General features: G+C 40.3%; 2 protein-coding genes across 6 annotated transcripts in view; one reads left to right on the top strand and one right to left on the bottom strand.

The window, feature by feature from the left end:
• Positions 1–94, bottom strand: part of DDX4 (DEAD-box helicase 4) — a gene marked incomplete at both ends in the record, with an annotated part of 70298 nt that extends 70204 nt beyond the window's left edge. For all 3 annotated transcript variants that reach the window (XM_081233005.1, XM_081233004.1, XM_081233006.1), the window contains one exon: positions 23–94. In XM_081233005.1, coding sequence (XP_081089131.1) covers positions 23–94 — 72 coding nt within the window. The remainder of the gene's footprint in view (positions 1–22) is intronic.
• A 17665-nt stretch (positions 95–17759) lies between these two features.
• The window catches only part of SLC38A9 (solute carrier family 38 member 9), a 97694-nt gene continuing 89287 nt past the window's right edge, over positions 17760–26166 (top strand). For 2 of the 3 annotated variants that reach the window (XM_081230585.1, XM_081230584.1), the window contains exon 1: positions 17762–18119. The gene's annotated coding sequence lies outside the window, so the exon portion shown is untranslated. Of the gene's footprint in view, positions 18120–26166 lie in introns of all 3 variants that reach the window. The other variant, XR_014015500.1, reaches the window with a different exon arrangement.

Below are 26166 nucleotides of genomic sequence, written 5' to 3'. Positions count from 1 at the left end.
TGCAAACTTTAAGTTTTATTACCTTCTCAAATACAGGAACATAGGAAGACATACGAGGTTTGATTATTTCTGCTTCCCAATCTTCATCTCCCATGGTGGCTTCCAGTTCTATTTTCATAAAAATACAAACATGCACATTTAGCTTCGATCAGAATCGTATCTTTAAAAGCATAAACCCTCATCATTTCACATATACCCCGCCAAACTACTCAACTAAGTGTTGATCCTCCCCAAAAGTTTTTGCAAGAAAAGCAATTAAGTTTTGTTTCTTCCCTAGAGACAGCATTTATGTCCATCCCTTTTCTCTTTAAAAATTAGTTGAACCACTTACCTAATCACTCTAACAATCACCATGTCCCCACTGATGTTTAGGCTTTCTCCCAAAATCTGCTGACAGAATTTGTCTTCTCCAACGAAGAGTCCCCAAACGTCTTATTGTATATTAAGGGGAGGGGAAATTTTTCAGATACTACTCAAGGTTTCTCCCTTCACATGCCTCCCTTCAAAAGTAGGTAAGACGTTTAGCTTGAAGTTTTTGACTAAGTTTCTTGGGGTGGGGGAGGGGGGAATCAAGGCCTCGAAGTTTGTCAGGGAAGGAAGCAGTGGTTAGGTGGCCCAAATACCTCCAACAAAGGACTGGGTTCGCCAAGGAGGATTTATACACAGTGTTACTACAACCATCCCCGTTCAGAGAAAAAGACGAGCAGGGGCTGGTCAAAAAGGCTCCTTCACCTCCTCTGCAGGCCTCAGCCTCAGACTTCGGGCACCCACGGTGCTTTTGGACCCTCCGGCAGGAATCAGAATGACGCCAAAGGACTGCTTCAAACCCCCGCCCACCCCATCCGTCCTTCAGTCGGCCCAAAGTCCAGCTACTGGGAAGCCCAGAGGGTCGGGACGAGGCGCATACCGGGGGGAAAAAAGCCGCTGGCCCACTCACCTCCCTGCTGCTTGCTCTCCCGGGGTCCTCACAGGCGCTGACGCCGCTTAAACGGCTGCACGTGCAGGACGCCGGCTACGTCAGGTGCGCCCCTCCAACAACAAATGGCACCAGGCGATGAGTGCCATCAGCCAATCAGCGGTCAGGCAGCCGCGCCGTCCCGCCCCCATCTCCAGCCTCTCCTACCCTACTTGTTGGCGTTCTAGGCCGCGGTGGCTGGACCCATTAGGCTCCTCCCAGAGTGGCCCGTTAGGCCTGGGGTAGAAAGCTGGCCGTGCGCCGCTTGTCTCTAGATTCTTGGGTGGGGTCCTCAAACTGGGGAAGCTATAGAATTTCCGTATGCAAGAGCTGCAAGTCAAAGCTAAAAACAAGGCTTCCCTGGCGGCGCAGTGGTTGAGAGTCCGCCTGCCGATGCAGCGGACATGGATTCATGCCCCGGTCCGGGAAGATCCCACATGCCGCGGAGTGGCTAGGCCCGTGAGCCATGGCCGCTGAGCCTGCGCGTCCGGAGCCTGTGCTCCGCAACGGGAGAGGCCACAACAGTGAGAGGCCCACGTACCGCAAAACAATGAAATAAAATAAATAATTCTCAAAGTTAAAAACAGAAGAGGAATAAAATGCCTTCCCACCTACCTCTTTAAGCGTTTTCTCCCCTTTTGCCTACTGCAGTCCCTGGCAGTTGGCCTATTTCTAAAGCGCTTGCTTCACATCCGGGGAATTCCCGAGTGCTTCAACGTATGGCTGAGGCCGGTGGAGGTGGTGCCTTTCCTTTTCCTCCCAGTGAAGGCAGGGATGAGACTGTCACACTGATACCCAGAAAACTGTAAAGAAAGTAGCTTGCCTTATAGAGTTGGGGGTCCAACTCTTTGGGAAGGAGACGCTCTCTGACCCAGAAGGAAGAAGGAAATTCTGCTGGTGTAGGTCGTTCATCAGCACTTGGATTTGTGGCCCACCTGTTTATATTCCTAGAGTTACTGGCCAAACCTAAGGGTGACCGAAGGTCATTTTGGTACTTATGTTCTCACCAATCAGATATTCTTGTTCTGTCCCACAAAAAGTCAGGGAAATCCCTCCGTATTTTCCCACCCCTCCAAAAGGCATAACAACGGTCTACTTGAAAAGTGTCATTTTCATTTTGGGTTCTGTTTTCATCACTTTCCGTTCTCTGAATCTTTGAATAAATTCCCGAATACTTCATAAATATAAGTCCCAACACAGTCCAGCACTCAGGCACAGAGGTTGAGGTACCTTATGGGCACGCTTCATACTTTTCAGCTCTAGAACCACCATTACTGGTCTGTCTTTTCCATAAAAAATATGTCAGGACTGGGCTTCCCTGGTGGCGCAGTGGTTGACAGTCCGCCTGCCGATGCAGGGGACTCGGGTTCGTGCCCCGGTCCGGGAAGATCCCACATGCCGCGGAGCGGCTAGGCCCGTGAGCCATGGCTGCTGAGCCTGCGCGTCCGGAGCCTGTGCTCCGCAACGGGAGAGGCCACAACAGTGAGAGGCCCACGTACCACAGAAAAAAAAAAAAGTCAGGATTTATTTAGTTAGCACCAAACTTTGTCAGACTATTTTCAAGGTGAATTATCTTTTTTTTTTTTTTGATGTAGACCATTTTTAAAGTCCTTATTGAACTTATTACAATATTGCTTCTGTTTTATGTTTTGGTTTTTTAGCCACGAGGCATGTGGGATCTTAGCTCCCTGACCAGGGATGGAAGCCACACCCCCTGCAATTTCTATTTTTAAACAAAATTTTCACATCATACCCTTGAGGCAGCTGACACTTTCAATCACTGTATACGTAAGGGGGAGAGACACAAATACTCTTTCTGGTGCTCTGAATGTGTACACAGGGTCCTCTGAGGTATTTTAACTCACTTTGAATATTCTTTCAAAATTTTTTATGTCACGGGAAAATACTTATTAAGTGAAAAGAGCAAAATATGAAATTGTGTAGATAGAATTATAACCAACTAGATTTTTTATTTTAGGAATGGAAAGTTTGGAGATATTTTCTAAAATGAGCGTATTTTTCAAAACATTTAGCAAACATTCTCTGCTGTTAAATCTTGGAGAGAAGGGATTTTTGTTGCTTTCAATGAAATAGTTCTTTATGAAACACTCAATGTATATAATTTTTGAGAGCTAGCCCTGGTTAAGAAAAAGTGAATTCTGATGAGAACTGAAGTTCAATATTGAGGAAAGGATAAACAATGGATGAAAATAATGAAATTCAAAAATTGAACATAAACAGTGAAAAAGGACAAACAATTTAGTAAACACTTGCTCCTTAATGTGTGTCCCAAGAAAGTGAAGCCAGTATATTCTATTTTCTGGTTCCATCTAACAGATCTTAAATTAGTGATGGTATTAAATCACAACATAGGGAAAAGGCAGGGATTCATTCAGCTGTTAAATAAATAGGCTTTAAATAAGCACCTACTGTATGCCAGGTACTATGCTAAATGCTATAGGTAAAATTAACCTATCAAGGGACATTCTAGTGAAAAGAATGGCAATGGCTAACGGAACTTAAAACCTTAAGATTCGTGTCTCAAAATTCCCTGCAAAGCTTATATACAGTTTCTCCAAATTCTCTAAATCCCATATAATAAGGTAGGACAAGAGTTTCCTCAAAGATGTCTCTCACTTTGGAATCAGTGTTCGTAGTTAAGTTCAAAGTAATGCAGATAAAGAGAATTGATATTTTAGACTTTATGCTTCCAATATTATCTCCATATTATTCAAATAATGATTTTTTAATTGATGTGGACTGTGCCTAGCACCATGTCCAATCTATTAAAAATTCCTTCAATCTACCACTAGTACAAAAATAGATTACCTCAAGTGGGGGAGAGTTAGATGTTCATCTTTAAGTATTATAAACATTTGAGACATTTCACCTATTAAAATGGCAAACATTTGATAATGCACTCTACTAGAGAAGCTTCAAGGTAACAGGCACCCTCATACATTGCTGTTGGGGATATCCCATGGGAATTTGACATCATGTAGCAAAATCACATGCGCATTTACCCTTGGATCCCATAATCCTACTTCTAGAATTTATCTCAAAGACACACTGGCAAAAAATATAAAAGGACATATACACAAAGTTATTAACTACAGAGCTAAAAGCTAAAGACTGGAAATAACTCAAAAGAGATACTTTTGAGTTATTATTGAATAGCTATATTATTATTAATAGCTATATTCAATAGCAGACTGAAACATCCACCCGTGGAGTTGCAGGGGCAGAAAATTTTTCCCTTCTTCCTTTCTAGGCTTTTTGGCTGGTCCAATAATTAAACTGACATGAAACAGATTAAAAGGACAAAAACAAATTTAAATTTCATACATACAGAAGATGCATAAAAATGAGACTCAAAGAATGGACCAAAGCAGGAAGCTTTTATATGTTTTTAGACAAAGAAATGATAAACTTGTGAAGAATTGACAAGACAAAGTAGTGTGGCCTTGTGATAGTAGGTTGACGAAGTAACAAGATCTGCTTAGGGATGAGAAGGCCCTAAATTCCCTGTCTCTGGTGTTAAGGATGCCCTCTTCCTTTCTGGTATTGGTAGAGGGGGTTGTGGGTACCTTTCACATGGAAGATTTATATCCTGCTTTCAGGGAGACAAAGGTGGCTCAGAGTGTCCTTGCACTGGCTGTTTCTCAAGTACCTTTAATTCAAACCAATCAATATGCCAAAGTGGCATATTTTGGGGTGCTCCCCTTCAGAGTGTTCTGCATCTGTAAAAAGGAAAGAGGGTTATCTCTGTATATTGTTATGGAGTGATCACTAGGCTATATTATTGGAAAAAAGCCAGGTACAGAGTAGGGTGTCAAGTATGCTAGCTTATATCTAAAGAGATGTATCTGCTTATATTTTTAAAAAATGGAAGGATAAGCCAAATATTAGACTACCTATGAGATGAGAGAACAGGTTGAAAAGGATAAGAATGTGTGCCAGACATCTCTGAGTGAGTGGATTTGATTGTGAAACCATGAGATTGTTATGCAAAACTATAAAACTAAATTAAATTGAAATTTAAAGAGCTATTTTAGAATTTAAAGCAAAAAACCAAATACACTTAAATAAATGTGTATTGAGTTAATGGCTTAACCACACAGAGAAGAGTTATTTCAAGTGATTTAAAATACAGTAATTTGACCATATGTCCCTAGTGGGATATATCATAAGGCAAAAAGAACTGGAAAAATAAACCAATTCTGTAATCACATTGTTGGTAATAAACTGGTACATAATTAAGTTAATATTGTTTAAGAATTAAGATTTTTAGTGTGAGAGAAAAGAGATTGAAATAGAAATCAGAGGTTAAGAAATAGCCCTATACTCTTAAACTTGAATTGGAAATATCATTATGCACTCATGATATATTATCTCCATAAAATAAAAAGGATTTCCTTACTCTGCCCACTGAAAAAGCATAGAAACAATGACAAACCTATTAGCAGTGCACATGCTAGCACAGAGACTGCTGTTGACCTGAAACAAAAACACTGCCAAATATTTCTCCAGCAAAGATGGGTTTATTCAGGATTAGCAGAGAATTGCAATTTGGGTTCTGCAACCATGCCAAACTACATGCAAGTCCCGGCATGGCAAAGGAAGGAGGACACTTTTATAGAGAGGAAAAGGACTTGTCAAAGCACCTGGCCAGTAAGATGGGTTCCTCACAGTTCTAGAGGAGTTCCCCAGGGTAGGGATAACCTTTTCTAAAGAGACTTTAGCCACAGAAGAGGCCTTCTGTCTTCAAGGAAAGGCTTCAGTCCAGTGTGAAAACATACAGACCATAAATAAAACAAAGAGCTCATGGCTTTTCATTGGCTGAGTCCCTGGCAGGAAAGGAGTCTTTCTTCTTCCTGTTAGGTTCTATCACCAGAGGGTGTGAGAGCTCCCCCTTCTGGTCTCCCAACTCTATTTAATTGAGGTTTCTGTGTATTAATATTTTACATTTTCCCCTTTTGATCAGGATTTTTCTCTGAAAGCATTGCTATCAAGAGTAAGGGTTTCTAGTGTCAATGGCTTTTTGTCCCTCAATGTCAAGAAGGACCATTCCTGGGTATAGTGTCTCACATCAGAGGGAAAGTGCACAGATTGGAATCCTATTAAGGTCACATTTGAGTAACAAGGAGGAGGAAGGAGGACTCTCAGGCACTTTTTATCTAAAGTCCTGTTATCAAAATCATAGACATCAGAGATCTCCTGAGGCATTATGCCATCATCAAAGGCTTGGTGACAAACTTCCAACAGGCCTGGTCCAGATATCTTGGGAAAGCTGTCTTATCAGATGTCATCTGCTTCAATTCTGGAAAATCTTTACTTTCAGGTCACCAGATGATGTGCAGTTTCAGTTAAGGTTCGATGCTTTCTTTAGGTGTGTCTCATGAATCCAATAGTCTATTCCTTGGAGTCTGGAAGCACAAGGGTTGTCTGGAGTACTTGATAGAGTACTTTCCAGCAAGGTTGAAGAGAGTTCTTCTGGATGTATCTTTTCTGATAGATGAAATCTCCAAGTTGCAAGTTGTGATGCTTAAGGTCTTTGTCCCCCAAGGGTGCACTGTGAAAAGACTGATCCACCAAAACATGGTTATTTTTGATAGAAGCAATTAGGCCTTTGCAATATTGGAGTATCTCTCCCTTTATCAGCTGTAGGTTAAAGAAGCAGGAGCCAAGTTCATTGGGTATACTGTGACTAGCTCAAAGGATGAGAGTTTATGAATTCCAAAAGCAGTGGATGTGAGGTTTAGAAGGATCACAGCAAGGCAAGGGGGTTATCCTCATGCCACAGGGTCCAGCTGCTGGCTATAATACCCTATGGATCAATGGTGGATCCATGTTTTGGGGTGAGTACCCCAAGGGCATTCCTGTCCTTTTCATATACAACAAGGAAAAATGGAATTTGATAATTGGGAAGATCAAGGGCAGGTGGGTTCAGCAAACTCTTCTCTAAGACCTTGAGGCTATTTCATCCAATTCTTCCCATAAAATTAGGTTGTGTTGTTATTGTTGTGTAAAACATACAGAAGTTTGGCCATAAGGGGGAAAAATTGGAAGCCAGTTTTAGCCATTAAGGTCTAGCCCAAGGAAACCTGTCACAATTTCAGCAATTACAAACTAGACCAAGAAAATCTCATAGTTGGCACTTAGTTTGGGTTTTGGGAAACTAAGACACCATGAATTCTATCTGGATCTAAGTGTATCCCTTGTTCTGATATCTAATGCCCTAAATATCAAACCTGGTTTGGGGCAAACTGCCATTTTTCTTTGGTGATATTATGTCCCTTTAAGGCTAAAAGTTTAGCAAGTGGATGCTGTCTTCCTGTAAGGAGGCTTGAGAAGGAGAGCAAAGAAGTGAATCATCCACTTGTTGCAACAAAGCAGTTATCTCTAGGGATCAACCTTCAGAATTTGCCCAAGAATAGGGGCTCCGTATAACCCTGAGGCATTACAGTCCAGGTGAATTGGCTTTCTTGCCAAGTGAAGGCAAAAAGGTATTGGCTAGCTTCACCAACTGAAATACTAAAGAATGCGTTACATAAATCAGTTACAGTAAAGAATTTACTACCTAATAACTATGAGGGCTAGGAACAACAGAGATAACAATGTTGTTTGTTGCTGGGAGGTCCTGGACAAACCTCCACCCTTGACCTTTAGATTTTCTCACAGGTGAAATGGGAGTGTCTGCCTAGTACAAGGGATAATGAGGCCTTGAGCCTTGTAATCTTCTATTATGGGCTTTACACCTTGAATGGCTTCCTTACGCTTAGGTTATCAATTAATTCTGGGAAGAGATTTTGAGGGGTCTCTCTGAATTTTAATGGGAAATGTGCTATGAATTTTGCCAACATCATTTGGAGATTTTGCTCATAAGGAAAGTGGTAGCTGATTCAATAGGGACAAATGATCAGCGTTTCCAGAATCTGCTCTAGTACGGTCAGAGATGGAATAAAAGATATCAAAGGGTCATTTAATTCACTTGGTGGATTGCTTTGATGACTACTGTCAATTTCTATATTTTCCCCTTCGGGGAGAAAAAATACTGGCATGATAATTCTCTAAGAAGTCTTAGCCTAATAAGTGGATATGGGCAGAGGAGCCAAGGAGAAAAGGGTGAGTATCTCTCAAAAGTCCTAAACAAAAGGGAATAGGTTCAGAGACAAGAACCTCTTGAGGCTCATTAAAGATCTGCACTATTTGGACTGTTTTAGTACTTTGAGGCAGGGCTGTTTTGTAGTAGCGGAATTGAGCAATGAGTGTAGCTCCCTTGTCAGTTAGGACTAGAAGAGATATCCCCCCAATCTGGAGAAATGTTCCTTCAAGCCAGTTAAGAAGGAGGATTGGGAAAACCACCTATAGTTCCTTGGAGTCCTGTCACTGAGAATTGGGAGGATGTTGGAAGACAAGTGCTTAATTTTGTAACAATCTAGAAACTAGGCAGGTTTTGATTATATTTAGGATCATTCATTTGCTGGAGTTAGAGATTAAGCATTTTGACTGTGTTCCTTTAAGGTAACATCTAGAGAATGAGAGAGATGTTTTGCCAGATTTACTAAACCTGGAGTGAACAAAGTTTTCCATTCCAACCTGGTCATTTTTACTAGAAGGAAAAGGTTCCAGTTCCACCCATTAATAAACATAAGAGTTGGGGGAGAGGAACCAAGATGGCGGAGGAGAAAGACATGCTCTCACTCCCTCTTGTGAGAACACCAGAATCACAACTAGCTGCTGGACAATCATCGACAGGAAGACACTGGAACTCACCAAAAAAGATACCCCACATCCAAAGACAAAGGAGAAGCCACAATGAGACGGTAGGAGGGGCACAATCACAGTAAAATCAAATCCCATAACTGCTGGGTGGGTGACTCACAGACTGGAGAACACTTATACCACAGAAGTCCACCCACTAGAGTAAAGGTTCTGAGCCCCACGTCAGGCTTCCCAAGCTGAGGGTCCGGCAGTGGGAGGAGGAATTCCTAGAGAATCAGACTTTGAAGCCTAGTGGGAATTGATTGTAGGACTTTGACAGGACTGGGGGAAATAGAGACTCCACTCTTGGAGGGCACACACAAAGTAGTGTGCGCATCGGGACCCAGGGGAAGGAGTAGTGACCCCAGGGGAGACTGAACCAGACCTACCTGCTAGTGTTGGAGGGTCTCCTGCAGAGGCGGGGGGTGGCTGTGGCTCACTGTGGGGACAAGGACACTGGCAGCAGAAGTTCTGGGAAGTACTCCTTGGTGTGAGTCCCCCCAGAGTCTGCCATTGGCCCCAGCAAAAGCCCAGGTAGTCTCCAGTGTAGGATTGCCTCAGGCCAAACAACCAACAGGGAGGGAACCCAGCCCCACCCATCAGTAGTCAAGTAGATTAAAGTTTTACTGAGCTCTGCCCACCAGAGCAACAGTCAGCTCTACCCACCACCAGTCCCTCCCATCAGGAAGTGTGCACAGCCTTTTAGATAGCCTCATCCAACAGAGGGCAGACAGCAGAAGCAAGAAGAACTACAAACCTGCAGCTTGTGGAACAAAAACCACATTCACAACAAGACAGACAACATGAAAAGGTAGAGGGCTATGTACCAGATGAAGGAACAAGATAAAACCCCAGAAAAACAACTAAATGAAGTGGAGATAAGCAACCTTCCAGAAAAAGAATTCAGAATAATGATAGTGAAGATGATCCAGGACCTCAGAAAAGAATGGAGGCAAAGATCAAGAAGATACAAGAAATGTTTAACAAAGACCTAGAAGAATTAAAGAACAAACAAACAGAGATGAACAATACAATAAATGAAATGAAAACTACACTAGAAGGAATCAACAGCAGAATAACAGAGGCAGAAGAACGGATAAGTTATCTGGAAGACAGAATGGTGGAATTCACTGCTGCAGAACAGAATAAAGAAAAAAGAATGAAAAGAAATGAAGACAGCCTAAGAGACCTCTAGGACAACATTAAATGCAACAACATTCGCATTATAGGGGTCCCAGAAGGAGAAGAGAGAGAGAAAGGACCAGAGAAAATATTTGAAGAGATTATAGTCGAAAACTTCCCTAACATGGGAAAGGAAATAGCCACCCAAGTCCAGGAAGCACAGTGAGTCCCATACAGGATAAACCCAAGGAAACACACCGAGACACATAGTAATCAAATTGGCAAAAATTAAAGACAAAGAAAAATTATTGAAAGCAGCAAGGGAAAAACGACAAATAACATACAAGGGAACTCCCATAAGGTTTTTTTTTGTTTTTTTTTAATAAGTAGCTTTTTTGAAAAAAAATTATTTATTTATTTATTTATTTTTGGCTGTGTTGGGTCTTTGTTGTTGCGTGTGGGCTTTATCTAGTTGCGGCGAGTGGGAGCCACTCTTCATTGTGGTGCGAGGGCTTCTCACTGTGGTGGCTTCCCCTGTTGCAGAGCACAGGCTTTAGGCACGCGGGCTTCAGTAGTTGTGGCACATGGGCTCAGTAGTTGTGGCTCACGGGCTCTAGAGCGCAGGCTCAGCAGTTGTGGCACATGGGCTTAGTTGCTCCACAGCATGTGGGATCTTCCCAGGCCAGGGCTCCAACCCATGTCCCATGCATTGGCAGGCGGATTCTTAACCACCAGGGAAGCCCCTCCCATAAGGTTAACAGCTGATTTCTCAGCAGAAACTCTACAAGCCAGAAGGGAGTGGCATGATATACTTAAAGTGATGAAAGGGAAGAACCTACCACCAAGATTACCCTACCCGGCAACGATCTCATTCAGATTCCTTGGAGAAATCAAAAGCTTTACAGACAAGCAAAACCTAAGAGAATTCGGCACCACTAAACCAGCTCTACAACAAATGCTAAAGGAACTTCTCTAAGTGGGAAACACAAGAGAAGAAAAGGATCTACAAAAACAAACCCAAAACAATTAAGAAAATGGTCACAGGAACATACATATCGATAATTACCTTGAACGTGAATGGATTAAATGCTCCAAACAAAAGACACAGGCTTGCTGAATGGATACAAAAACAAGACCCATATATATGCTGTCTACAAGAGACCCACTTCAGACTTAGGGACACATACAGACTGAAAGTGAGGGGATGGAAAAAGATATTCCATGCAAATGGAAATCAAAAGAAAGCTGGAGTAGCTGGTATTTTATTGTGTATATGCAATATAATTAATTTAGCTAGTTTCCCATTGAAAAAAAAAACAAGAAAAAAACCCCCATAAGAGTTAAAAACCATACAGATGGATGGAACCATAAAAGACCCAGAATTGCTAAAGCAATCCTGAGGAAAAAGAACAAAGCTGAAGGCATAACCCTCCCAGACTTCAGAGAATACTACAAACCTGCAATAATCAAAACAGCATGCTATTGGCACAAAACCAGACATATAGATCAATGGATCAGAATAAAGAGCCCAGAAATAAACCTACACACCTACAGTCAATCTTTGACAAAGGAGGCAACTGAGAAAAGACAGTCTCTGCAGCAAGTGGTGTTGGGAAAACTGGACAACTGCATGTAAATCAATGAAGTTAGAACACTCCCTCACACCATACACAAAAATAAACTCAAAATGACTTAAAGACTTAAATATAAGACATGACATCATAAAAATACTGGAAGAGAACACAGGCAAAACATTCTCTGAAATGGGGACTTCCCTGGTGGTCCAGTGGTAAAGAGTCCACCTTGGAGGCAGGAATGTACAGTGGAGAAAGGACAGCCTCTTCAATAAGTGGTGCTGGGAAAACTGGACAGGGACATGTAAAAGTATGAGATTAGATCATTCCCTAACACCATACACAAAAATAGGCTCAAAATGGATTAAAGACCTAAATGTAAGGCCAGAAACTATCAAACTCTTAGAGGAAAACATAGGCAGAACGCTCTATGATATAAATCATAGCAAGATCCTTTTGGACCCACCTCCTAGAGAAATGGAAATAAAAACAAAGATAAACAAATGGGACCTAATGAAACTTCAAAGCTTTTGCACAGCAAAGGAAACCATAAACAAGACCAAAAGACAACCCTCAGAATGGGAGAAAATATTTGCAAATGAAGCAACTGACAAAGGATTAATCTCCAAAATTTATAAACAGCTCATGCAGCTCAATAGCAAAAAAACAAACAACCCAATCCAAAAATGGGCAGAAGACTTAAATAGGCATTTCTCCAAAGAAGATATACAGACTGCCAACAAACACATGAAAGGATGCTCAACATCATTAATCATTAGAGAAATGCAAATCAAAACTACAATGAGATATCATCTCACACCAGTCAGAATGGCCATCACCAAGAAATCTAGAAACAATAAATGCTGGAGAGGGTGTGGAGAAAAGGGAACCCTCTTGCACTGCTGGTGGGAATGTGAATTGGTACAGCCACTATGGAGAACAGTATGGAGGTTCCTTAAAAAAGTACAAATAGAACTACCATATGATCCAGCAATCCCACTACTAGGCATATACCCTGAGAAAACCATAATTCAAAAAGAGACATGTACCAAAATGTTCATTGCAGCTCTATTCACAATAGCCCGGAGATGGAAACAACCTAAGTGTCCATCATCGGATGAATGGATAAAGAAGATGTGGCACCTATATACAATGGAATATTACTCAGCCATAAAAAGAAACGAAACTGAGCTATTTGTAATGAGGTGGATAGACCTAGAGTCTGTCATACAGAGTGAAGTAAGTCAGAAAGAGAAAGACAAATACTGTATGCTAACACATATATATGGAATTTTTAAAAAAATGTCATGAAGAACCTAGGGGTAAAACGGGAATAAAGACACAGACCTACTTGAGAATGGACTTGAGGATATGGGGAGGGGGAAGGGTAAGCTGTGACAAAGCGAAAGAGAGGCATGGACATATATACACTACCAAACATAAGGTAGATAGATAGTGGGAAGCAGCTGCAGAGCACAGGGAGATCAGCTCGGTGCTTTGTGACCTCCTGGAGGGGTGGGATGGGGAGGGTGGGAGGGAGGGAGATGCATGAGGGAAGGGATGTGGGAACAGATGTATATGTATGACTGATTCACTTTGTTATAAAGCAGAAACTAATCAAAAATAAAATAAAATAAAATAAAATAAAAGAATCCACCTTACAATGCAGGGGACGCGGGTTTGATCCCTGGTCAGGGAACTAAGATCCCACATGCCGCGGGGCAACTAAGCCCGTGTGCCACAACTGCTGAGTTTGCACGCCTCAACTAGAGCCTGCATGCCACAAACTACACGCTCTGGAATCTGAGCACCACAACTATAGAGGCCATGTGGCCTGGAGCCTGTGCACCACAACTAGAGAGAGAAAACCCACATGCTGCAACTAGAGAGAAGTCTGCACACCACAACGAAGAGCCTGCGTGCCTCAACAAAGATCCCCCATGTGCCACAACTAAGAGCCGATGCAGCCCAAATTAAAAATAAAATAGATAAATAAATAAATCTTAAAAAAAACCAAAAACATTTCTCTGAAGTAAATTGTACCAGTGTTTTCTTAAGTCAGTCTCCCAAGGCAATAGAAATAAAGGGAAAATAAACAAATGGGATCTAATCAAACTTGTAAGTTTTTGCATAGCAAAGGAAACTATAAACAAAACGAAAAGACAACCCATGGAGTGGGAGAAAATATTTGCAAACGATGCAACCAATAAGAGCTTGACTTCCAAAATATATAAACAGCTCATGCAACTCAATAACAAAAAAACCAAACAACCCAATCAAAAAATGGGCAGAAGACCTAAATAGACATTTCTCCAAAGGAGACATACAGTTGACCAATAGACACATGAAAAGATGCTCAACATTGCTAATTATCAGAGAAATACAAATCAAAACTACCATGAGGCATCACCTCACATGGGTCAGACTGGCTATCTTTAAAAAGTCTACAAATAATAAATGCTGGAGAGGGTGTGGAGTAAAGGGGATCCTCCTACACTGTTGGTGGGAATGTAAATTGGTACAGCCACTATGGAAAACAGCATGAAAGTTCCTTAAAAAACTAAAAATAGAGTTACCATATTATCCAGCAATCCCACTCTTGGGCATATATCTGGAAAAGACAAAAATTCTAATTTGGAAAGATTCATGCACCCCAATGTTCATAGCAGCACTATTTATAATAGCCAAGATGTGGAAGCGACTGAAATGTCCATTGACAGGTGAATGGATAAAGCAGATGTGGTATATATATACAAAGGAATACTACTCAGCCATAAAAAAGAATAAAATAATGCCATTTGCAGCAACATGAATAGACCTAGAGGTTATCATACTAAGTGAAGCAAGTCAGAAAAAGGAAGACAAATTTCATATGATATCACGTATATGTGGAATCTAATAAATGATACAAATGAACTTATGAAACAGAAATAGACTCACAGACATAGAAAACAAACTTATGGTTATCAAAGCAGAAAGGGGGTGCATGAGGGATAAATTAGGAGTAAAAAAATTAAAAAACTACTCAGGTGGAATCAACGTTTGAAGGAAGACCAGAATTTTACTTAAAAACATTCTGAAGTCAATTGTAATATTCATGAGCAGGTTCATTAGATTTTTGTGTGCAAGTCTGAATTTTGTTCCAATCAAATTTCCCATTTTGGAAAAGCCCTAGGAATTGCTCGATGAAGTCATCTAGCAATTGCCTGAGCCTAATCATAAAATAAGTTAGCACACTGGTTTCATTCTAGAGCTCTTTCAGGACTTTCCCAATTAGCAGTTTTCATTCAATGCTGGGCCTGGCCTTTACCAACAAGCGTATACCAACTAGCTGATATTAATCAGAGAAACCAGATTGATACACTTGAATGGCTATATTAAATTCCTCAGCGAATCTGTGAAGACCTTCAGTTACTTTGGAAAAATCTTTGGCTATGGCTCGCAGTTCAGCTTTAGTCCAGAGAATATCAAGAAATTAAGCTTTTAGTCTCGATCCTCAGAATGCTAAATTTTAAAGCAACAGGTGCTGACAAGTGCAGAGAAAAAGGGAGTAGGGAGAGTTTCAGAGAAAGGGGGAAGTTTGGTGAGAGAATTTGTATGGGGATGGTGGTAAAAAAAGAGGAAGACAGTGCTGTGGGAGACAAGATGGGGCCAGAGGCAGAGCCTGAGACAAAGAAGCCAAGGAAGAAGAGCCTGAGGCTTCAGGAGCCATTTTACATTTCTTTAATCATTTGTTTGCCTCAGTTAATCTTAAAGTCTTATTTTGCAGAGGCAATTTTAGACGCCTGATAATTTCAGAAAGCCTCAAAATACCCATAGAAATAAGCATTCCACTCAATTCTGGAAATTTTTGAGCTATTGTAGTCCAATTCTGTTTTAAGAAAGTTAAGTTTGGGGATTTCAAAAGTTCCCCATAATGACCATTGATATTCTCAATTGCCTTTGGTCAGGTCAGTCTATTTAATTAGAAGTGCACAAGGGGAAGGACCTTGGTGTTTTTTTTTAACATCTTTATTGGAGTATAATTGCTTTACAATGGTGTGTTAGTTTCTGCCTTATAGCAAAGTGAATCAGCTATACATATATATATATCCCCACTCCTCCCTCACCCTCCCTTTCCCACCCCTCTAGGTGGACACAAAGCTGATCTCCCTGTGCTATGAGGCTGCTTCCCACTAGCTATCTATTTTACATTTGGTAGTGTATGTATGTCCATGCCACTCTCTCACTTTGTCCCAGCTTACCCTTCCCCCTCCCCGTAGGACCTTGGTTTTAAACATAAAATTGGCTGAAGTCCCTGTAGAGGGTGTGCCCTCAAAATACTTAGATAACTGGGATCTCATTTTCTAGATGTTTTTCCTCTAGAGTAAAGAACAATTTTCAAACAGTTTAAACAGCTTACAGCACAATAGGTTCAATTCAAACAGCTTGCAAGCTCATCCCAGCCAGTCTTAAGAAGACAGCTTGGTCCCTGAGGAGCCAGGACAAAGGCCCTTCCACCCTCCCTTCCCTCCCTCCCTCCCTCCTTCCTTCCTTCTTTCCTCCCTCTCTCCCTCCCTTCTTTCACCATTCTCCAGAAAACAGCCCTTCCAAAGGAATGGGCTGAAGGCTAAACCAGCAGTTTCATTTGAAGCAGCCCCTTCCCAAAGAAATTGGGCCAAAGTCATTTTCAGCTAACTTCAGTTGAAACTGGCTCACTCACCACCAGACAACCGGTTAACGGCCAGCTTGACTAAAACCTAATTTTCAGGACTCTCAAGCCATGCCGTAATCTATTGCAGACAATACAACAAAATTACAACTCCTTTAGAATAAGGTCCATATTACTCTCTCTGGTACCAGCAACCTACACCAGGAATGTGGGCTGCTGTCCTCAAGGCCACTGACAAGGTGGAGATAATCACAGAGCTTTCTTGCCAAAATTCAGCAGTCTTTTCTTAAGTGTTCCCCTGTTGTTGTGAGTTTTTTATTAGATTCTAGAGTTCCAAAAAAAGCTGATTCTGACGGTTTCATCAGGTTATTCTATTTTGTTGCTTTTGTGGAGGGAGAGTTTTCAAGTTCCCTATTCAGCCATTTTCGCTGACGTCATTCCATACCATCTACTTTCGTGCTTCTCAGCCTTGCCTAAAAACATTTTCTCAGCCTGAAAAGCAGAGAAAGAAGAAAATTTTGCCACCATTGCAGCTATCAAAAGAATGTACTGTTGATTTGAAGGCAGGCTAAAAAGCAGTTGCAAAAGTTTTTTAATAAGGACACCATTAGCAAAATAACTTTTATCTGCCTTAAAGGCAATATTCATCACATTACCTGCCTTGCATTTGTCAAACCCTCAATAATAGAGGCAGAGTTTGAGAGCATAGGCTTTGGAAGAAGACCTCAGTTTGAATTCCAGATCTTCTGCCACTTGATAGTTGTTTGGCCTTGGGTAACTCTTAAAATTCTCTAGGACTGTTTCCTTATTTGTAAAATAGGGATAATATACACTTCTAGAATCATGGTAAAGACTTAATGAGATATTTTATGTAAAATGCTTGGCACTCAGTTTTAACTAGTTGTTAAATTTTGTTTCTTTCATTTGGGATTAACACATTACACTACATTGTTGGATTTTTTTCTGGTTGTTTTGCTTAAAAAAAAAAAAAAAGCCACCGGCTTCCTACGTAAGAAGAGCTGAGGTATTGCCATACGCTTTTCAGGAGACTTACCTTAAGCTGACTTTTTATAACAAGCACACCGATTTTCCTTAGACTGTATGTTTATTTGGGGTGGCTGTCGGCGAAATTGTTAGGGATGGGGAGAGGGTGCTTAAAATCTTACCAAAGCCCCTCTTTTAGCCTAGTGACTAAACTGCCAACACGTAAAAAACAAAAAACAAACCTAAATGTCTAGACCAGGGAGAGAAAGTGCCAAATCTAACAATTTTTTTTTTCAAACTAGCTTCCCTTGGTGTCCACTGGGTGCAAGCACGTGATGAGAGTACAGAGCACCAGCGAGAACAGCCTGAGATGACAGACAGATAATGGGAGGTCAGCCCTAGATGGAAATGTCACATCAGCCCTTTCTCAGGTGGCCTCCGGGGTGGTCAGGACTGCAGGAGATCGCATCTCTCCTCTTAGATGCCTTAAGGGCAGGCAGGCAACCGACTTTAGCGCAAAGGTCTGGCTGCAGATAAAACGCGATTTGCCCACCTGCGCCGCCCTTCCTTCCGAAGCCGGAGGGCTGGGCTCTGCGGCGGGAGGTGTGTTGGCTGTCGCATAGCCCTCTGGGAGTTGTAGTCCGCGGCGGTGGGAGGTTTGACTGCGGCGGCCGGCTTAGCGCTCTCAGAACTCCATCCCCCGCTGGCCCCCGCGGCCTAGGCCGTTGCCTTTTCCTGTTCAGGGGACGAGAACCCTTGCTGCAGCAAGTTGAGAAGTTTGGGGGAGGGGTGTCCTCCTTCCCGCCGAGCTCTCTGAGATTAAGGGCTCGGCCTGCTCTGGTAGAGCACGTTCCGTTCCGGGTCTTGCAAACTCATCTCCCGGGAGGGGGCGGAGGGAAAGGGGGGACGCGGCTGTTAAGGCTGAGCTTGCGACGGAGTCGGCTGTTACCCGGGGAAGTTCTTCAGGGAAACGCCTCGGAACAGTGGCTTCTTGCGGGAGCGGTGAGGCCAAAGCCGGGGCCCGCGGAGACCGGTCCGGAGAGGCGGCGCGCGTTCCTCCAGGGCTCGGGTGAGAGCAAGTCGGGGCCTCCGTCGGGGGCTGAGAAAGAACTCGAGGGGCTGTGGGAGTCGGTGTTTGCCGGACCTTAGGGAAAAGGCAGGGTTACCTTGGGTGAACACCCGAGTGAGAGGAGGAGGGAGGAGGAGAATTGGGGGAATTGGGGGAATGGGAGCGCCCTTCTCTATCCCGAGTAGGAGAGAGCTAGAGAGGGGAGGTGGGGAGGAAGCTCCTTTGGTGCCTTGAGCTAGGACCGCAGATGGTGTGAGGGCTGAGACAGGTAAGTCCTCGTCACGCTTTTCCCCGGCTCGATTGTGAGAGACAGTGCTCATAGTAGGTGGCTTGACATCTTCCTGTCTTAGAATAATAGAGCTGGAACGGGCTTTTGAGAGCAGCTAGTCAAGCGCATTCTCTCATTTTCCAGCTGAGGAAACTTAAGTCCACCGAGTTGAAGAAACTGGCTCGCTCACCACCAGACAACCGGTTAATGGCCAGCTTGACTAAAACCTAATTTTCAGGACTCTCAAGCCATGCCGTAATCTATTGCTGAGATCAGTAGATTAACAAACTTTAGAACCTGTTCCCTCTCCTTTTATCTTTTTACTGCTTGTCATATGCAGGGTAACAGGCAGCCCCTGAAGGGAAAGGCTTTACACTTTGCAGTAGGTCAAAGAAACCCTTGTTTTAACTTGAACAAAAATCTCCTTACCTCACAAACAACTACAAACTTCATATTAAGAATAAAGGTTGGTAGCAAGCTAAGATGTCACCTGTAGTTTCTTTGCCTCGAAGAAAATAAAGTTCACCTTTCCTTTCCCACTGTATGCCCACTAGAGCTCTGAAAACATTTAGCCTTAGATTTCTTCTATCTTAAATGCTGCATATCTCAGTTACATACATAAAAATAATGCTGTTTATTGCGATTTTTATAATACCCTAAATAGTTACAATAAAGGGTCAACAGCATAGGAGGATGGGAATACCTGAATTACAAATTAAAATAATGATTTATAGTATTTTTTTAAGAGATACGAGCATAAAAGTACAGACCAGAAAATTAAGAAGATGAAAATTTCTAGCAAGCCAGCATTTTATAATACACTTAAATTTCAGAACTTGCCAGTATTCTTTCGTTCCTACTGCCTAAACCTAAATAGAGCATTTAGTGTTCCCGGTGTGAGAGGAGAGGTTCTTTGGTGCCATTGCATTGTTCTGACTGCTAATGTCTTTATTAAAGCACATTGTCTTCCAGCACTGTCAAGTTTAACACCTTTTGAAGGATTTATTGATCAGATTGGAAGCGCGTTCCAACTGTCACATCAGAATTTAAATATTCCGGCTCCTATTGGCTCACCATTAAGCAGTTCATAAGGGAGAGGTTTAGATAAAGTTTGTTACTGGACTTTACAGAAGTTACAGACTTACATAGAATAACATACATGGACATAACTGCTTTCACCAGGCTGCCTTTTTAATGATATGGTTCCAGTTGCTTTTATATTGGCATACGACAGAGGTGGGTAAACTATGACCACATTTGGCCACTGCCAAATGTATTTACTTTTTATATGGTTTTACTGGAACACAACCATGCTTACTCATTTATATATTGTCTTTTGTGCTACAGGCAGAGTTGAGTAGTTGCAGAGACCATATGGCCGGCAAAGCCTAAAATATTTACTATCTGGCCCTTTACAGAAAAAAAATTATCAACCCCTGGCCTGGTGAACTGAATGTAAATATAGTATCTAAAACTCTACCATTTGCAGAAGTATTAGTTAATAGTAATTTTCACTCATAAATACTTGTATGGTGGGTTCATAATCCATTTCATTGGGCAAAAGCTAGTACCTCCTATTGCAGATTGTTGCTAGCATCTAGGCATAGGTACTATAGATTTGCTTTTGCAAAGAATTGTCAAAGAAAGTTTCTGAACCTAGTGTGGAAAGGGCTGACATTCTTTGAGATATACTGATGCTCACAGTTAATAACTTTTAAAAATAACATTTAGGAGCTTCCTTTGGTTGTTCTCTATGTTCTTTTCATGGAGATAAGTGCTTCAGCATAGGCACCAGCAAGCAAGTTAATAAGCTGTTTTCATATTGAGACCCCAGACTAAAACCAATCTTAAAATAAATGATAAGGGTCTTATTATTATTATTTTTTTTTCTGCAGTACGCGGGTCTCTCACTGTTGTGGCCTCTCCTGTTGCGGAGCACAGGCTCCGGACGCGCAGGCTCAGCCGCCATGGCTCACGGGCCTAGCGGCTCCGCGGCATGTGGGATCTTCCCTGACCGGGGCATGAACCCGTGTCCCCTGCATCGGCAGGTGGACTCTCAACCACCGTGCTACCAGGGAAGCCCAAGGGTCTTATTATTAAATGACTTATCTTTGACATTAATAATCTTGCATCTGGGACTTTAATGTCTTGAAGATCAGAGGATTGAATGAAATAAAAGTGAATATATCTGTTTATGTCATTCTTTTGTATTTAACTCCCTATATTATAGTGTTAGTCTGTGGCAAATTAGTGCTTAGGAATATTTAAAATTTTACTTAATCATTGATAGCACTATTCTGTGTTACCATCTAAGTAATATTAGCTATGAAACTCCAATTCACCTCTCAACCTAATTCATCAAACTTCAGTTTATAGTTCTCCTCAAGACTTCAAAAAGGTATTAAATTTCCTTTGAAACAGCATTCTGGGGGAATTTGAAGTTCAGGTTAATTGACTAATTGAGGCAACTGAAAATGATCAGTTTCCTTACAGTTCTTCATATTTACTTGAATGTTAATAAATCTTTGAAAGGCACTAGGAACTTTGGACTCATTCATGATTTACTTTGATTCATTGAAATATCAGTTTTCTGCTTGTTTGGAATAAAAAGCTAATTTGACAATGCCACAAAATTTCAGATTTGCTCAGGACAAATACATGTATGTGATTAAACTGGGAACTTTATGTCAATTCCTGAATGTCCTTCATATTTTCCCTAACCTTGATTATCACTTTTTGTTAAGGCTGACTGAAATCTAAGAACCTTTCTAGATTTTCCTCTTTTCTGGTTTCCTAACATTCAATATTCAATGAAAGTATCATCTCCAGGACATAAAAGAATCCTGTTTCTAAACTCAACCACATTCTCAGTTTAGTTTAGGAACCGATACAGTGGAGAGTATTGGTTAACAAAGTAAGTCAGAAGTGTAGCCGTTTTTTTCTGCCATTGTTTGAGCAGGTATCTTTTTTCCTACTCTGACTTGGCTATTGACCTTTCCTGTGTTTCACTGCTGCTGGAAGGATTATTGCTGTCCAAGGAAATATCTAGCCTTGAGACAAAGAAGTTTGCATCAAGAGAAACAAATTCATCTAAGCTAGTTTGCTTCAAGAAAACTGTGTTGTTTTAAATTTGTAATCCAGATACTTGGGCACACATCTTCACTCTTCTAGTCCTAAACTTTGTTTTAAAAAGTTTAAGGCCATTTGTCATTCTAGGTATTATTGCTTTTTTGTTTCCGAATCTGAACAAGACCTGATTTTCAGAGGCTTCTTTTGTCTTCCAAATAGCCTGCCTCCTTCTTTAAAGCAGACATCCCGCTATAGTGGGAAATAGCATTTGGGGTCAAAGCGGCCTGGTTTCATTCCAAATTGTGGCTTTATTAGTTACGTGATTTAGGACAAGTTACTTCTGAGCTTCATGGTTTTTTATTTATTTATTTATTTTGTATCAGTAATTTGAAGGTAATACCTATTTCTCAAATCCTAAAGTATTAGTTGCAATTAAACAACATGTAAACATTAGGCCAGTAGTAGGCATTCAATAAATAAATGTTAGTTCCATCTCCCACTACCTTTCTACTGACTTGTCTTTTTCTCTGAGTTTTTCTCCAAAGTGACACTGTTTTGTTCTTCAGAAATGAATTCTTTCCCTTTAGGTCTATTCTGTTTGTGACAGTTCAGTAATTCGATGAAACTCAATTTCTTTATCTTTCTTACCTCACTGTGTTTACTCACTTTATGCTAAAGAGGTACATATGTCAGCTGATTTTATTCAGGCCACTAAATTAAGCCAAAATATAATTTTGCTAGTTACTTTTAAAGAACTAAATTCATAATAAAAATGATAGCTATGTTTATTGAGTACTCACTGTGGGCCAGTCACATTATTATGTGCATTATCTCATTTAAATCTCAAACCAAATTCCCTTAGGGAATTTAAGTAAGTTGCCCAAAATCACACAGTAAATCCAGGATTCAAATCCAAGCAGTCTTATATGAGCTATCAACCACCACATTCTACTTAATAGAATCAGAATAGGCCATATCCCAATTTAACCATTGTGTATAATTCAAACAAATGAATACCTTCTGAAGGTGGTTTCATCAGTTTTTGTAGATTTAAGAGCAATAAGGTTCTGCCTGCTTACCAATATTAAAAATTTTCTCTAGCATTTCTTAACAATTCTGTTTATGACTTTTTCCTCCCACAGTATAACAGTTTCATTAAGCTCATTTCATTAAACTTAGTTTAAGTTCACAAATAAAAGTAGCAAACTCCCATATAAAGTTCAGTAGTGCTTGGAATAGTTCCAAATGCTTACACATTAATTTATAGATTATTTTATGTGCTTTAGATTTTCTTTTATAAATTTCCCCCAAGTTCTCTAAGTTATTCTTTTTGATGAAAGGGTACTGGCTTCCTGACAGTCAACTTTTCAATTTCTAAAATATTTAATTTTTTAAATTGAGGTGATACTTTTAAAACTCTCTAAAGTTAATAACTTCTCTATTATATGTTTATTTTCCAAGCTTTTAATTCCTATGCCATATCCATCTTTATTTATTTTCCTTTTCCTTTTTTTTTCTAATTGAGATACAGCTGATGTACAATATTACGTAAGTTACAGGTGTACAAAATAGTGATTCACAATTTTTAAAGGTTATACTGCATTTATAGTTATTTTAAAATATTGACTGTATTCCCTGTGCTGTACAATATATCTTTCTAGCTTATTTATTTTATACATAATAGTTTATAACTCTTAATCCGCTACCCATATCTTGCCCCTCCCTGCTTCCCTCTCTCTACTGGTAACCACTAGTTTGTTCTCTGTTTCTGTAAGTCTGTTTCCTTTTTGTTATATTCACTAGTTTGTATTATTTTTTAGATTCCACATATAAGTGATATGCAGTATTTGTCTTTGTCTGACTTATTTCACTTAGCATAATACCTTCCACGTCCATCCATGTTGTTGCAAATGGCAAAATTTCATTCTTTTTTATGGCTGAGTAGTGTTCCATTATACATATACCACATCTTTATCCATTCATCTGTTGATGGACACTTAGGTTACTTCCGTATCTTGGCAGTTGTAAATAATGCTGCAGTGAACATTGGGGTACCTGTATCTTTTTGAATTAGTGTTTTCATTTTTTTTCAGATATATACCCAGGAGTGGAATTGCTGGGTCATATGGTAGTTCTATTTTTAGGCTTTTGAGAAATTGCCATACTGTTTTCCACAGTGGTTGCACCAATTTACATTCCCCCCAACAGTGTATAAGGGTTCCCTTATATCTACATCCTCACCAAGACTTGTCATTTCTTACTTTTTTGATGATAACCATTCTAATGGGTGTGAGGTGATATCTTATTGTGGTTTTGAATTTCCCTGATGATTATTGACGTTGAGGATCTTTTCTTGTGCTTGTTGGCCATCTGTATGTCTTCTTTATAAAATGTCTATTCAGATCTTTCTGCCCATTTTTAAATTGGGTTGCTTGTTTTTTTGTTGAGTTGTATGAGCTGTTTATATATTCTGGGTATTGACCCCTTATCGGTCATATCATTAGCAAATATTTTCTCCCATTCAGTAGGTTGTCTCTTTGTTTTGTCTCTTTGGTTTCCTTTGTGCTGCGCAAAAGCTTTTAAGTCTGATTAGGTCCTATTTTGCTTTTATTTCCTCTGCTTTAGCATACAGGTCAAAAAATATATATATATATGTTGCTGTGATTTATGGCAGAGGGTGTTCTGCCTATGTTTTCCTCTAGGAGTTTTATGGTTTCCGGTCTTACACTTAGTTCTTTAATCCATTTTGAGTTTATTTCTATATATGGTGTGAGAAAATGTTCTAATCTCATTCTTTTACATGTGACTGTCCAGTTTTCCCAGCACCACTTATTGAAGAGGCTGTCTTTTCTCCATTGTATATTCTTGCCTCCTTTGTCACAGATTAATTGACTGTAAGTGCATGGGTTTATTTCTGGGCTTTCTCATCCTATTCCATCGATCTATTTGTCTGGTTTTTTGCCAGTACCATAGCGTTTTGAGTATTGTAGCTTTGTAGTATAGTCTGAAGTCAAGAAACATTGTTCCTCCAGCTCTGTTCTTCTTTCTCAAGATTATTTTGGCTATTCGGGGTCTTTTGTGTTTCCATACAAATTTTAAAATTATTTGTTCTGGTTCTGTGAAAAATGCCCTTGGTATTTTTATAGGGATTACAATAATCTGTAGATTGCCTTGGGTAGTATGGTCATTTTAACAATATTAATTCCAATCCATGAACACAGTATACCTTTCCATCTGTTTATGTTGTCTTCAATTTCTTTCATCAATGTCTTATAATTTTCCAAGTATAGGTGTTTTGCCTTCTGAGATAGGTTTATTCCTACATATTTTATTCTTCTTGATGCAATGGTAAATGGGATTGTTTTCTTAATTTCCCTTTCTGGTAATTCATTTTTAGTGTATAGAAGTGCAACAGATTTCTGTGTATTAATTTTGTATCCTGCAACTTTATTGAATTCATTGTTGAACTCTACTACTTTTTTGGTGGCATCGTAGGATTTTCTATGTGTAGTGTCATGTCATCTGCAAAATGTTACCTTTTTACTTCCTTTCCAATTTGGAATCCTTTTATTTCTTTTTCTTGCTTGATTGCTGTGGCTAGGACTTCCAATATTATGTTGAATAAAATTGGCAAGAGTGGGCATCCTTCAGTTGTTGCTGATCTTAGGTATCCACCTTAATTTTTTTTTTTTTTTTTTTGCGGCACGCGGGCCTCTCACTGCTGTGGCCTCTCCCGCCGCGGAGCACAGGCTCTGGACGCGCAGGCTTAGCGGCCATGGCTCACGGGCCCAGCTGCTCCGTGGCATGTGGGATCCTCCCGGACTGGGGTACAAACCCGTGTCCCCCACATTGGCAGGCGGACTCTCAACCACTGTGCCAACAGGGAAGCCTCCACTTTAATTTAAAATGTATTTTTCATTGATATTTTATATAGAATGTTTTTACTTATTACATCCAGGAGATACTTTTTTCAAGTTATTTAGTGAAATTGACAGTTTTAGACTAAGGATATTTAATAGGACTGTCAATCCTAGTCTTGTAAATTAATGGGTCAAAGTACTCTTAATTCTGCCTTTAGTTTTAAAACTTAAGACCAAAGAAGTCAACTGAATTATTAATCAGTTTTATTACATTAAAAAAGGAACTGAAAAATCAAGCTTCTGTTTTTGCATGTCAACTAACTGTTCTGATGAAACGACTTAGCTTATTCACAGTTCCTTTTATCTTAGTGAGTTCCTTTTACTTAGTGAGTAACAATTACTATTGAGCAGTGTACACTTTACATTCAAGATTATTTCTGATGCTCCACATTTGAATATATACGTTATATGGCTCTATGTTTCAAACAATCAACTAAACTTTTTACCTTAAAAGAATAAATCTTGCACTGATCTATTACAAAGCTAATTTGGGAGCCATGACTAGCAAGTGGTGTAGATATGAGCTAAAAGTGAAATGAAGAACAGAAAATCATAATTGGTTATTAGCATCCTGCTAGGTTTTATTATTTAAGTGATTTAGGACAAGTTACCTGACTTCTTGACTTCATAAATTATATTTTTTAAGTTTGTTGAGGATAGGGGCCATGAGGTTTTTTTTTTTTTTTCTATTTTTCTCAGTACCCCAGTACCTTGTAGAGGCTCATTGAGAACTTGTTGGATGACTATATTGTTCAGAGTTTACCATTACTCAGTATTTTAGTTGTCTCAT

The sequence above is a fragment of the Mesoplodon bidens genome (assembly GCF_964165515.1).
Source record: "Mesoplodon bidens genome assembly, chromosome: 4".
Classification (NCBI taxonomy): Eukaryota; Metazoa; Chordata; class Mammalia; order Artiodactyla; family Ziphiidae; genus Mesoplodon; species Mesoplodon bidens.
Note: the sequence above shows the minus strand (reverse complement) of the source record. Positions and strands in the feature narration are given on the sequence as shown.